Below are 13,818 nucleotides of genomic sequence, written 5' to 3'. Positions count from 1 at the left end.
CGAATATCCGAATACAAAAGTTAGCTAGACATGGCGATACAAATAATAAACGGGAAGAAAATAAAGAAAGACAAGAGTTAAGGTGAGAATCTCCCTATTCCAATGAGGCGCGAGACTAAGATCGACGGGAAATATAAGTGTTCAAGTGCTGTCGATCTCCCTGTAACAGAATGCAGGGGTCCCCTTAACAGTGCATAATAGGTGTCCTGTCAGCAGAACTTGACCTCCCCTTATCAGTCAGTATCATCTTCTTCCTTTCAAGAACAGTCCACCATGAAAGCAACCTTCAAGCTTTCTCTCTCTAAGATTTCAACACTCAAAACCAAATCAAATATAAGGCAAAGCAAGGCAAAAACATTAGGAGTAAAACCCCTAAGGTTTCCGGCCAAAGAGATGGTCGGAGAACCCTAGAAGAACCGGCTAAGGAGATGATCAAATCCGGCTAACTCCATAAGAGTCTGGCTAAATCCGACTGTTCCGAGCCAAGTATACGCCTTCCCGTGAAGACACGTGCCGATGATGCTTGCTCGTTCCCGCCGGTTGAACTTGAAGAATCGAGCTGCTATGTGCAGCCCGTGCACTTGAGCTCGCTGGTTTCCGGCTGCCCTGTGCTGTCCCGTTCGTGCCTGTGTAAAGGAGAACCGAGTTGGTGACCCAGATAGAAGACTCGAGCTTTATCAATGGAGTCTTCGAGCTGCTGCTGCGATGGAGTCCCGAGCTTGAATTTTCAAGTACCCAAACTGCTGCTGGTTCTGTCCCGAGCTCTAGGTGCCGCGCCGTCCAAAGCTATGGCCGGCTAGTGTGATGGCCGGCCAAGCTTTTGGCCGGCTGCTTCTTCTCTTTCTCTCTCTAGCTTTTCTCTACTAAACCCTAATTTCTCATTGAAGAAGATGATAAACCCTTAATCAGCTTTTGTTTTTTTTTTTTCCTCATGGACCCCCAAATACAAATCCTTGACTTGGTTTAGGCCCATTGACTTGGTCTTGGGGTGCTCATAAAGCCTTCTTGACCTTCTTCTTTAGCTTTGGGCTTGGATTTGGGCCTAGATAAATAAACCAAAGGGGGCGCCCTCATCATTCTCTACACCCTCTAACTTTTGGTAAAGACCGAAATACCCTCCAACTTATTTCTTCCGTAATTTCTTCGTCCGAACTCCGATTCGACTTCCGTCTTCGCCGTTGGACTCGCCATCGACTCCACTTGCCACTTAACCTCTGATCTCTGCAAAAATTACCAAAATACTCCTGGTCTCTCTTTCCTTCCGGTCTCTTCCACATGAGATAAAATGTGATAAATGTTCCGTTTTATTCCGAATGAAGCGTTAAACTCCAAATAAGGTACCTACCAAGAAAAACTTATAAATAATTAGAAATAAAACACGAAAAGAACTAACTCATCGAAGTTAAGCGATCCAAATGTGGCATTATAACGCCACATCAGATATGCCTAAGTATGTAGCTCCTTATGATGTTTATAGTACGGCGAGATCTATGGGTCCAGATTCTAAACTCAACCAGAACTTCAACCTAACTTGGGTTTTCCATGAAGAAATACTAGGTCTTTCTTTTGTATACTAGTAATTAGATCCTGAGTTCCTAATTAAGATGATTGTGTATATTTATGTTGTGATAAAATTATTACTTGGGAATGAATATTTATGTGTTTATAGAGGTGTATATTAATGTACATATTAGAAATTTAAGCATGTTTAATATTGATTTGGGATTTATTGGCTAGTTTTGTGACTTAATCATTTGAGAAGCTAGAAAAGTCATCAAGGAAGGGAATTCAGTTCAGTTAGATAGTGAAAAGGAAGAAGAGTTAGAGAAGAAGAAGGATAGTTAAGTTGAAATGCTAACCCAAGGTAGAGTAGAATGAATGAATGAGAAACATGAGTGCCTAAAGTGTTAGTCCAGTGAAGAGAAAAAGTTTGTATTTATTATGTTAATCTAATTAAGAAGATAAACTGAAAAATGTATAATATTACTTATGATATTATATGAAGTATGGGTTAAAAAGAAAAAGTGCAATCATATCGAATTCATCTTATGTGTTTTCAATTTACATGTTAAATTCATGTCATGTTTGTATGTATTTTAGAAGTTGGTATTAATTTTAGTACGTATACATAATGAACTTATCTTTGTTTTGTAGGGTAATTCGTAATGGAATCCGTGAGCATTTGATTATTTCATGGTGGTAAATTAGAAAATGTGAATAACGAAATAAAGTATATTGGTGGTAAACAAGCCGGAATAGTTGTATCAGGCGGGACTACACTTAGAGAATTTCGTGAAGTTGTTAAAGAAATAGTATGTGAAGATAGCATGACAAGTTTGCCAAAATTGAGTTTTATGGTTCCGGGGACGATTCAGAGTCCTTCACCTATGGAAATTCAGGTTGAGCGTGACTTCACATTTTTCTGGACACTTGTCAAAGGTAATTTCCCTAAGTGTATTCCATTGTATGTTACTATGGAAGGTGGTTCACACTCTAAAAACGTAGAAAAGGAATACCTAATACCAGAGGAAGTTCCTCAAAGAGAACAAGTGTGCTCGATAGATTTGAACATTCCATTCACTAACTATCCGACCACCTCACCAAACAGAATAGTTACAGAAGAACCTATGATCAGAAAAAGTGTTGAGGTAGGTGGAGAAGAAGAACCCGGAGATTTTAGACATGACCATTATTCTCTCGATGAAGAAGATTGTGTGGTAGATTTGAGTTCTTCGGGTGCAAAGGAAGAACTCGCAGAAGAGTTAAAACCAGACATTTGTTCTAGAGAACAAGAAGACTATTTGTTTGATTTGAGTTGTTCTGAGATTTGGGAATATTCTGATGAAGATAATTTTGATGTAGGGGGTGGATCATCTGATGATGTTGAAGTACTTAGTGAAAATCCATTTGGTAGAAGTGGTTGCGAGCAGGAAAAAGTTAAAGGTAAGGAGCCTATAGAAGACTTAGGTACGGAAGATGTTGATGTGCCTATAATTGTTCCTCATTTACATGATCTACCACCACTTCCGAGTAGTTTTGAATCTATGTGTAACATCTATGAAGATGAAGACGAAGGGTCAGGTTCAGGAAAGAAAGACTTGGGTGTGAAAGTGTATGAGGTATTTAAATGCAAGAGTGCATTAAAAGATAAGATGATCAGTTTATGGGCTGTCAGTGAAAAATTCGAGTTTCGAGTAAAGAAATCATTAAAGAGTTTATGGTCAATAGCTTGTGCAGTTGAAGGTTGCAGGTGGAGTTTACGAGCAATTAAAATCGGCGAATCTAATTTCTTTAGGGTGTCTAAGTTTGACGACACTCATACTTGCAGCAAGATTGGCAACCTCCACCGTGTGCATAGACAAGCTACTTCTAGAGTTATTGGAGAGTTAATAAGGCAGAAGTTTGTAGGAGTGAAACGAAAACACAAACCGCATGACATAATCCAGGACATACAAAACGATATTGGCATCACTATTAGTTACGATGTTGCTTGGCGGTCAAAAGAACGTGCGATTGATTTGGTGAGGGGGTCTCCTGATGAAGCGTATGCTGTATTGAGTAACTACTCAAACGAGTTGTGTCGGAGTAATCCAGGTACCATATGCCACATTGAAAAAGGTAATTCAAATCACTTCAAATTTTATTTTATGGCACTTGGTTGTTGCATACGTGGGTTTAAGGAATGCATTCGACCAGTTATTGTGATTGATGGGACCTTTTTGAAAGCTAAGTATCTTGGTACTCTATTTGTTGCTGCTGGTCTTGATGGAAACAATAACATATACCCAATTGCATTCGGCATTGGTGATTTGGAAAATGATGAGTCTTGGCCTTGGTTTCTATCTCATATACGTCGAGTTATTGGCGATGTTAACGACTTAGTCATTGTTTCAGATTGACATAGGAGTATTTTGAAAGGAGTTCGAACTGTATTTCCTAATGCAATGCACGGTACATGCATTTACCACCTTAGTAATAATTTGAAGGCAAAGTTTAAAAAAGATGATTTCCTTTCGTTATTTTTTAGAGCAAGCAAGAGTTACAAACTTTCAGAGTTTGAACGGATATTCCTTGAGTTGGATCTTGCTTTTCCAAACGTTGGTCGTTATTTGCGTGATGTTAGAGTTGAGAGATGGGCTCGTGCTTATGGGAGTAAGAGGCGGTATGATATCATGACATCAAACATAGCTGAAAGTTTTAATGGTTTGATGCGTGAAGCAAGGGAACTTCCTATCACACATGTCATTGAATACATTAGAGCAACCATACAACAATGGTTTTTTGAACGTCGGCAACAATCTAGTACGAGGGAAACAATTCTAACCCAATGGGCAGCAGACAAGGTAACTTCACGGATGGAACAGGCAACCCCATATTTCGTTATACCAATCAGTTCAACCGAGTTCCAGGTAAACTATGATCGTACAAGTGAAACAGTTGACATACTTAATAAAACTTGCAGTTGTAGGGTGTTTGATCTAGAGCAACTACCATGTATACATGCTATCGCGGTTATTAAACGCGAGGACTTACACATTTACGACTATTGCAACAAATATTACTATCTTGAAACAGTGCGCAAAGCTTATGCCGAATCTGTGTTCCCCGTCACATCTCAATCGGGTTGGTCATGTCCAGACCTTCGTGATAATTCATTTATTAGACCTCCAACTACCAGACGTCGAGGAGGTAGACCAAAGATAGCAAGAAGAGAATCGCGCGGGGAGTCTTTACCAAGACAAAGGAAGACATGCAGTCGATGTCATCAATTGGGACATAATCGGAAGACTTGCCGTTCGAATGAAGCAGTTCCATCTTTTTGTCAGACCCTTCCTCTTTGATGCAATTGTAAAAACAAAATATCTTTGCTTATTAAGTTTTTTACTACCTTAGTTGTGTATTTGTAGGTGTATAACACGAGTTATTTGAACAAAAATATGCAGGTTCAACACTTATTATATACTTTGGTTAAATATTTTGGAGTGATTGTAGTACAATTTTGATGTATGCCACGATGAATGAATTTGTATTTTTGATTTGCAATTATTATATACTTTGACTAGTTAAAATTTGTATACGAAAAGACTCCACGAGAAAACGTGAATCACAGTCTGAGTCTAGACTCCTGCAGTCTGCAGTCTAGACTCCTGCAGTCTGAGTCTAGACTCCTGCAATCGTCTTGTCATCATTGTTATCGTCTAAGTTACTTACAACCATGGAAAAACATTAATTTACGCCTTGAAATACCCACATACATATCAGTATTCAAAAGTGCAACAAGTAAAAACCACATATACACAACGAGAATTCAAAGATTATTTTTCTTCATCGACACAACAATTTTTGTCACAGTAGTTGTGATCTCTAAATCTTTTTTCTCAGCAATTTGAGCTAAATTTTCAAACATATTCTCGAGCTGGGCAATTTCCTGGTCCTTCAGTTTCCCGTTAATTGAGATATTTTCATTAGTCTCAATTGTTCGTGATGTCTCGCCCTCATCCCACTTAAAATATTTGCAACGTGACGAGCAATTGAAAAAATACCTACCATGATTTTCATTGTTTTTGTTGACCCTTAACCATTGCATTACACCCTCTCCACACCTCGGACACATTTTTCTTATAGGGCATTCAACCAATTTATGCCCAGCATCTCGACAACTGAAGCAAATGCCGTCGTTAAATCCTCCCATGACTAAGTAGAAGAAGATGATAAAGAAGTAGAATAAGAAGATTGATAGACTAGTAGTAATAACAACTTTGTAATAGATGCTATCACCCATTATTATAGTCAATAGGAAAATGAGATTTATGGATTCTCCAAGTTGCCATGTGAGTAAATAGTTGTTTGATTGACGTGTAAAAAGTTGATTGATTGAAAGGCTTGAGTTGTCTTATTACTTTAAGATTTAGTGTATGTATCAGTCTAGACTCGTTCAGATGCAGTCTAGACTGAGTCATATAAAAGTTTTTTTTTCAAAATCTCCATCATTTTTATTCCTCACAATTGAATATCTGATTCTTAGATTTAGCTAGTCAATATTCTTTTTTATAAACTTACCAAAAAGTTGATTGATTGAAAGGCTTGAGTTGTCTTATTACTTTAAGATTTAGTGTATGAATCAGTCTAGACTCGTTCAGATGCAGTCTAGACTGAGTCATATAAAAGTTTTTTTTTTCAAAATCTCCATCATTTTTATTCCTCACAATTGAATATCTGATTCTTAGATTTAGCTAGTCAATATTCTTTTTATAAACTTACCAAAAAGTTAATTGATTGAAAGGCTTGAGTTGTCTTATTACTTTAAGATTAAGTGTATGAATCAATCTAGACTCGTTCAGATGCAGTCTAGACTGAGTCATATAAAAGTTTTTTTTTCAAAATCTCCATCATTTTTATTCCTCACAATTTAATATCTGATTCTTAGATTTAGCTACTCAATATTCTTTTTATAAAGGTCATTTGACCAAAATTCCCTTTTATAAACTTACCAAAAATTTGATTGATTGAAAGGCTTGAGTTGTCTTATTACTTTAAGATTAAGTGTATGAATCAGTCTAGACTCGTTCAGATGCAGTCTAGACTGAGTCATATAAATTTTTTTTTCAAAATCTCCATCATTTTTATTCCTGAGATTCATTTTAGAGTTCTATATATGTTGTAATTTCATTACCCAATTCCACACTTCATCTACTTAAGTACACACTAAAACAATTTAAGGAACCTAACAATTCAAATCCATAATGGATACAGGTAATAACAACTTAAACGATTCTACCGTGTTGAATAGACGAAGATTCCAATTACGACAAATGGCTCGAAGATTGCAAGAAGAAGAAGAATTTTTCCGGAATGGTAACGGGCGAAGAAATAGATTGACGGTGTTAGATTTAGAGATTCGAACCAGGATTGAGCTACATGAGCAATGCATTAATTTAGGAGTTAGGATACCAATTTTCCGTGAAGCTGTCCATCTTCGAGACAACGCTAGAGACTATAACCGGGCTTTACGATATGTAAGAGAAGACAATGATCGAATGAGACTAAGGCTACTTCGTCATAGTCATTTGCGTGATGGTTTAGATGTCGAGCATTTGTGTTCTCCGTACTCGATGCGCAACGAGACAGACTATTATTCGGATTATGTTCGAACTATGTTGGGAACCAATATGGATATTTATACCGTTGGTTCCGACAATGAAGACGATCCTAATCTCATTGAAAATTCGTCTGATAGTGATGCTTTCTAAACCCCTATGTACTAGTTAAATAATTGTTTCTCTATGTGGAAATGTGTTTGGTTCATTAGTACGATTAGTAGTAATAGCGATAGGCATATGTGCCAATATGTATCTTTGCTTATGTGATCAAATGAACTTTTATTTTCAATCTACCCCAGACAAAACGTTGTGAATAAATTGTACATATATAAAATGTAACATCAAAACGGAATAAATTCCTACAAGAACACTAAGCAACATCCTTGCCCTTGCATATCTCATCGCACGTGCATTCCCATGAAGCTAATCCCGACGGACAACTGTGTAGATTATGGCCGAACTCATAACATAAACAACATATTTCATCCTACATATCATAACATGTGAAAAATTAGTATTCTTGTAAGAATATAAATTCATTAATGAAATTAAACCAACTTACTGTTGTTTCTTTCAGCGTCGCATCACATAACCATTCAAAAGTCTTACACTCATTATTTCCGCATAATAGAAAGTAACCCTTTCCTCTAACGTCAGGAGTAAACATTAATAACATGAATCCGTTGCAACCGTATTGACATACAGAATAGTTCCATCGACAATTGGTCAATAAATGTCCTTCCATTTTACAAGCAGGACATATATCTACACTTGAATTAGCCATGAAATAATTGTTGAGTAGTTGTGTTATTAGTTCATACTATTAAAGAAATAAGTTCCATTCACACCACACATATTTATATAGGTATATTCTTTAACTTTTTAAATAACAAATCTGATTTTGTTTTTATGTACTGCCACAATATATTTTATTGTTTTCTATAAAAAGTTTTTTCATTATAAAAGGGGTACAGGAGTACTTTAATTTTACAAACCTTTTATATTTCTATCAAGCTTTACTTTGTCTCAAATTGTACAAAGTATGAGTAGTTCAAGTTCGATGGAGGTTTGCCAACTATGCGAAGAAACCACACACACAGCAACAAAATGCCCATGGATGTATTCAAGGTGTTCTGTTAGTACATGTATCGGCATTCAAAAGTTACATGTATTCGAAGGGCATCCGTGTCCTGGAAGAAGATATTTAGCATGTCAATTTAGTTGGTGTGAAACATTCAAGTGGCTTGATCATGCCACACGAGTCAAAAACAACGAGTGTTAAACAAATTATTCCAAAGACTTGTTACTACTGCGACGAGGATAACCACGACATAAAAGATTGTCCATGGGATGGTTATCCTTGCACAAAGCCTAACTGCGGAGGTTGGATGCGTGTTCACTCATCAGAGGATCGTGGTACTCGTGGTCGGAAATTCGTTAGGTGTTTCAAATGCAACCAGTTCGAATGGACCGAAGATGCATTGGCAAAACATGATGCTGTCATGAAGAAACGCGGAATTCTCAAAGACACAAAAAAATAGGTTTGAGTACAACTTTTAGGTTTCATAAGAGTTATATTTTCTTTAAAAAAAATATTCTAATTGTACACAAAAAAAATTAAATGATTTAGATTGTGACAAGAGAATATATTCTCTTCTATATATACCACCACAACTCCCTCTTTGTTGACACAAGATAGTTACCACAAAATCTTAGACTAGTTACCATGTCCATTACTACTCATTGTCAAATATGTAAGAGTTTAGACCATTCCGTTAACGAATGTGGTTGGAACTTTTGCTATTGTGAAATGGGTTGTTTCAGTTATATGTCGTTGATGTATGCTACTGATGCTAATAATAATGGGATAGGTTATTTCCTTCTCTGTAAGAACAAGAATTGCAATAGGTTTGAGTGGGTTTCTGACGCTAGAGAACGTTACAGAGAAGTAAGTATATGTCTGTGTTTTGTTACCAGTTACTAGTTTAGTTTACAACATTCTAAAATGTGCATTTCGATTATCTTTTGTATCACACAGGAAGCTCAACATAAACCATGTCCTGCTTGGGACGCTGACTCACACGACAGTACAATATGTCCAGCTGTATTGAGTGCAGACCCAACCTCACATGTTCGACAACTATTTTAGTGCATTATGAAGTTTGCAATTAGTATTGCAATAATACTATTCAAGCGCTTTAAGAGTTCTGTTAGTAAGTAATGTAATAGTTATGAAGTATAATAAATGTAATTTGGTTTGTTTTAACGTAATAGGCAACATCGGTACAAAGTGGACATGTCTAAACGTAGTCTCCATTAGTCTAGACTGAGTCTAGACAGAGTCTAGACAGAGTCCAGACTTACTTAAACGATTCATGAAATATTTGAATGCAGGAAGAAAAACTAATTAGAATATATGATTCATAACATATAAAAGACAAGAACCGAAATACAGACTTGTCCACAACAAAGAACTTGTCCACAAAATGCACAACAAACGAAATTCAAACAAAAAGGCCAACTGTCTAGTAATAGACTTTTTTAGTCATCGATAGCATATTTGCCAAAATCAAAGAAAAATATCAACAATATGTGATGAAGCTGACAAGGAGACAAAAGACCTCTCTATTCATGAGAGAAGGGAATATTCTAGCGAAAACCCCCATCGAACGAAAATGGCAGAAAACATATGCCAAAGGGTAGGCGAAGTCCGATCAGTTGTAGTTACTCTTTGGTGTAGCAGAATTACACTTGCCTGACCTGGATATTGTGAGTAGACTGGAACCAACAAATTGGTTGCTTCCCTCTCTGCACTAGAGCAACCTCTTCCCCTTTCTTTACCATCCCATGCTCCTGAACAAAAAACACCACATGATTCAGACACACAAAATAATGAAATACTTCAACCTAAGAGATTTCATATTATATATGCAGAGAGAGAGATGCTACAAACTCTAATACTTCAAATTAAACTTCAACGATTTAAACATAAAAAGCAACTTCGCCTTTGTTGGGATCGACTCAAGCCACTCCAAAATGTAGCTCATCCACGTATCATTCAGGTGGATCGGCCAATCCCAACTCTTAGGACTTTGAGCTATAAGTATAATAGGGAGCAAGGGAATTTATAGAGACAAAGTTATCGAGTTTCTCTTCTGTTTATCGCACAGGAGATTTATTAGTTCAATACTAGGAGTCGTAGTCCACTACACAACTCGGTCAACAGGGGAACTTGCTTAGATCTCAAGAAGGTCATGTAGAAGATTAGTGCACCAAATTAGGGCTCAAACTCCTTCACTCCTGAAACTACACATATAAGCAGCACAAACTATACAACATTCATGAAGGAGCTCGGGATTCGACAAAAAAATTTAACCAACATCGAGCAGTGAGTTACTACAAAAAGAGATGCATGATTATCATGGTTATGTACCTAGTTTTAGTAATTCATTTTTTTCATGATAATGTACCTAGTTTCAGTAATATATGAAGTAATATGCTAAGACACTAAGATTCCAACTCGTACCTCATCTGAGACTGTTGTAATTAAACAACTTTAAGCATAGGTTGCGTCGATATTCGGTTATATCATTCAATGACCAATCAGCTAATGGTTCTCCAGATGTTAGACAATCGAGTATCTTGAGTAAATAGAGTCCGCAGTCATCCCTGTGGTACAAATATGACATTCCTAATTAGTAATAATACAGTTGTTAAGTGGCCTAATATCATTTATAATAATATCAATTTGTGAGATAAACATTACGAGTTTTTTTGTTGCGGGACAAAATCAGCGTGTTCGACTGCCCATGGATTCTTCTTCACGGTTTTCTTTTCATCTTCGTTGTCCTCCAACATTTTCATTAAAAATGACATCATAGACTTTAAAAAACTCATACCCCTGGTCTGCCGTCGTCCCTCTCCACGATTTGAGTCGTACATTACGATCTTTCTTTCTTTAAGGTGAACAACACCTAGGACCCAATGAACACCTTTACAATTAACCGGGAAATATATTTGGTTCAGCATCTTCCATGATTTGCTTGCTAGTGGAAGTTCTCCATTCAAATATTTCAAACATCTGTCTTCTTCGCCCGACAATGGATCTTTCCGAAAACGGGGTTTCTCGTGACGAGTTTGTAGTAGTTGCTTCGACAAAAAGAGGAGAAAACACAATATTAGTCATGAATATTAGATCATATTTATAACCAAACTACTAAGAGTAGCAATGAAGATAACCAAAACACGAAAGGGGCACACAAAGAACTATAAAGTTACCAGCAATACTGCTAAACTAAATAAAAAAGTTCTAAGCATTAACACTTAGTCCCTAACGAGACTGAAATCTAGGATACAAGAGATTGACAAAAGGAATGAAACAAAGGGTTATAAAAGATGACACACAAGATACAAACACTTCGTAATACATAATAATCACAAACTTACAGAAAAGAAGCAGTCGGTCGTTGTCCAATCCAACCCGAATCTTGAAGGGTCACAGTTTCTTCTTGTACGGTAGTAATGCAACCCAACATCGATTTGCTGCAACATATGAATGATAGTGATAATCAAGTCTTTCACTCTCTCATTAAATTAGACTACAAATTGTATAAATATAAACAAAAACATAACTCCAATAGTCCTATACCTCGCATGTCAACCAATGGTTCTGCATCCATAGCTCTTTAAACCATTTACCTTCTACGGTTGCAATGCCAACATTTATAAGTAGGTTTGTTCTGTCAAAGGTACTCATGAGTCAGATATATAGCTATTATAATTATGAAGAGAAAATACATATTATAGTAAATTCTAAAATAGGTACTTACTGGTGCTTCTTCCATGCATTTACCCACGACATAAATCTAATAGTATCGTTGACGTCAAATGTTTCACGAACGTTACATTTTTTCCTTTTCATCCCTACGTAAGGTGATTTATTAGTTTGAATGCATTCTCTGGGAGGTCTTAGGGCTACAGACGGATACTTTTTTAATAAATCGTCTACTTCCTTCACTCGAGCATCGTTAACACCATTTGCATCTTCATCTACCTTAAACACCTCACTAAACACGCTATATATCGTGTCTAATGACCCTTCGGTCGCATCCTAAAATATAAATAAATTAGGTAGAGGAATCAAAAAGAACCAATTATAATAGTCTCAAAACATAAACTTTTAGCGTTGCATAAATTTTATTACCTCCATCAAATCTTTTTGCAATTGGGGGCCGGATTGACCTTCTCTCATCTCAGACAAAGGAAATTTCTTCACTCCATCAACATCATCTCCCACCACATCTGTCGCACCCTACAAATTTTGTTCAATAAATACCTTCTTTGTTCAAATGATTACAAATACTAATACACGCATATATATTACCTTTGTAGAACATTCATTTTCCATTTGATCAAGACGATCATCTACATCATTATCGCCTAGAGTCTCCTGCAATAAACCGATATGCAAACTCCTCAATATAATGAAATAGTTATGCAACTACACTACCAAATAACGTTACCTCCAGAGACAAACGGTCATGGAACTCTGAGAGGTTCTCCTCTGCATTGGTGTCTTCTACATCATCCTACGGTAAGCAATTTTATTGTATAAATACCTTGTATGATGTAATCTAAATATAGTTCAAACAAAAAAGGAAACTACTACTAATTAAGTACCTTTCTATCCATTTCGGACATAAGCTTCTGTGATTTCTCTTCTATATCTTCTTCAGATCTCTGTAATCCACCACAAACACATATTTTTTTTGATTCCCAATTTTTTATTATCTCGTCACGTCGACGAAGATCTTCTCTAAGGTCAAAAATCTCTTTCTTAAGTAGCTCGGTTTCGCTTCGTGGCCTCTCTAACTCTGAAGTCTCTTCTCTATCTTCTGCACCTTCTCTACTATAAGGTGTCACTTCCACCTAAAATCATTGGAAGATGAACATGTTAGTATAAGTAATTATAGGGTTACAAAGAATACGTGAATTATAAGAGGATTTGAGACAAACATCTTACATTTGGATCTACAAATTTTTTCCTTAATGATTCAAAAGTGGCAGGTTTGCATTTGGATTTCCACTTAACGATAGGAGGATCGCCATTCCCTCCAGCTTTTCGGTTTGCGCATTCTTCTGCAACTGTGGGTAGGCATTCGTATGCCCAAACCTGCAATCAATTAGAACAAAGACAATTTCACAAAGCTATTCTTTAATTTTAAAAACTTATTTGATTTGAACTCATTATGTAAAACTAATAAAAGTTAGAAAATAAAATCAAATAACATTACCAGAAATCCAAATGGGCAGCCACTCAAATAATAAGTTATTCCATTTTCCTTCTTCTCTTTCTTTGATTCCATTGCACGAGGCAATGCCTTCTTCAGGCAAGATAAAGTGCGTTGGAAAACCTTAGGACCCCATGGAAATTTATTGAATTTCTCTATATTATCCACCAACTCTATATGTTCTGTATCCACACTCGTCCTACGGGCATCTTTACCTAACAAAAAATAGTCTAGACACAACAATAAACAAAGCTTAACCTTATCTACATCAACTTCACAGTCTTCAATACATCTCTTTAAGACTTCCTTGTTGATGCTTGACTCTTCTGAAAAGTATTTCTCTCTCAATGATACCTCGTCAAGATCTTCCTCCATGTCTTCTACAAGCGTGTCTTCTTCATCTACTTTCTCATATTTCAACCCCATAA

At 36.5% G+C, this 13,818-nt stretch overlaps 1 protein-coding gene across 1 annotated transcript; it reads right to left on the bottom strand.

The window, feature by feature from the left end:
- Window positions 1–10,627: 10,627 nt before the first annotated feature.
- Window positions 10,628–13,818, bottom strand: LOC147537926 (uncharacterized). The gene is made up of 11 exons (XM_086642884.1): window positions 13,394–13,818; window positions 13,123–13,272; window positions 12,780–13,028; window positions 12,623–12,688; window positions 12,484–12,549; window positions 12,304–12,411; window positions 11,930–12,210; window positions 11,749–11,839; window positions 11,547–11,642; window positions 10,867–11,249; window positions 10,628–10,769 (listed from the first exon to the last, which is right to left on the bottom strand). Exons 1-11 carry the CDS (start codon window positions 13,814–13,816, stop codon window positions 10,628–10,630), a joined length of 2,055 nt encoding a protein of 684 aa, XP_086499010.1. The 5' UTR covers window positions 13,817–13,818.

The sequence above is a fragment of the Eschscholzia californica genome, unplaced genomic scaffold, assembly GCF_041429995.1.
Source record: "Eschscholzia californica isolate CP2 unplaced genomic scaffold, dmEscCali1.0.p SCAF_5, whole genome shotgun sequence".
Classification (NCBI taxonomy): domain Eukaryota; kingdom Viridiplantae; phylum Streptophyta; class Magnoliopsida; order Ranunculales; family Papaveraceae; genus Eschscholzia; species Eschscholzia californica.
The sequence above is the reverse complement of the archived record's forward strand: the minus strand, read 5'-3'. Positions and strand labels throughout refer to the sequence as shown.

Bases quoted from the DNA above. Each gene is read 5' to 3' on its own strand.
- LOC147537926 (XM_086642884.1), bottom strand. From the start codon at position 13,816: ATGGGGTTGAAATATGAGAAAGTAGATGAAGAAGACACGCTTGTAGAA. The intron at 12,412-12,483 runs GTAATATATATG...CAAAATTTGTAG, and splicing joins AAAATGAATGTTCTACAAAG to GGTGCGACAGATGTGGTGGG. The intron at 10,770-10,866 runs GTAATGTTTATC...TTTGTACCACAG, and splicing joins GTCCCGCAACAAAAAAACTC to GGATGACTGCGGACTCTATT.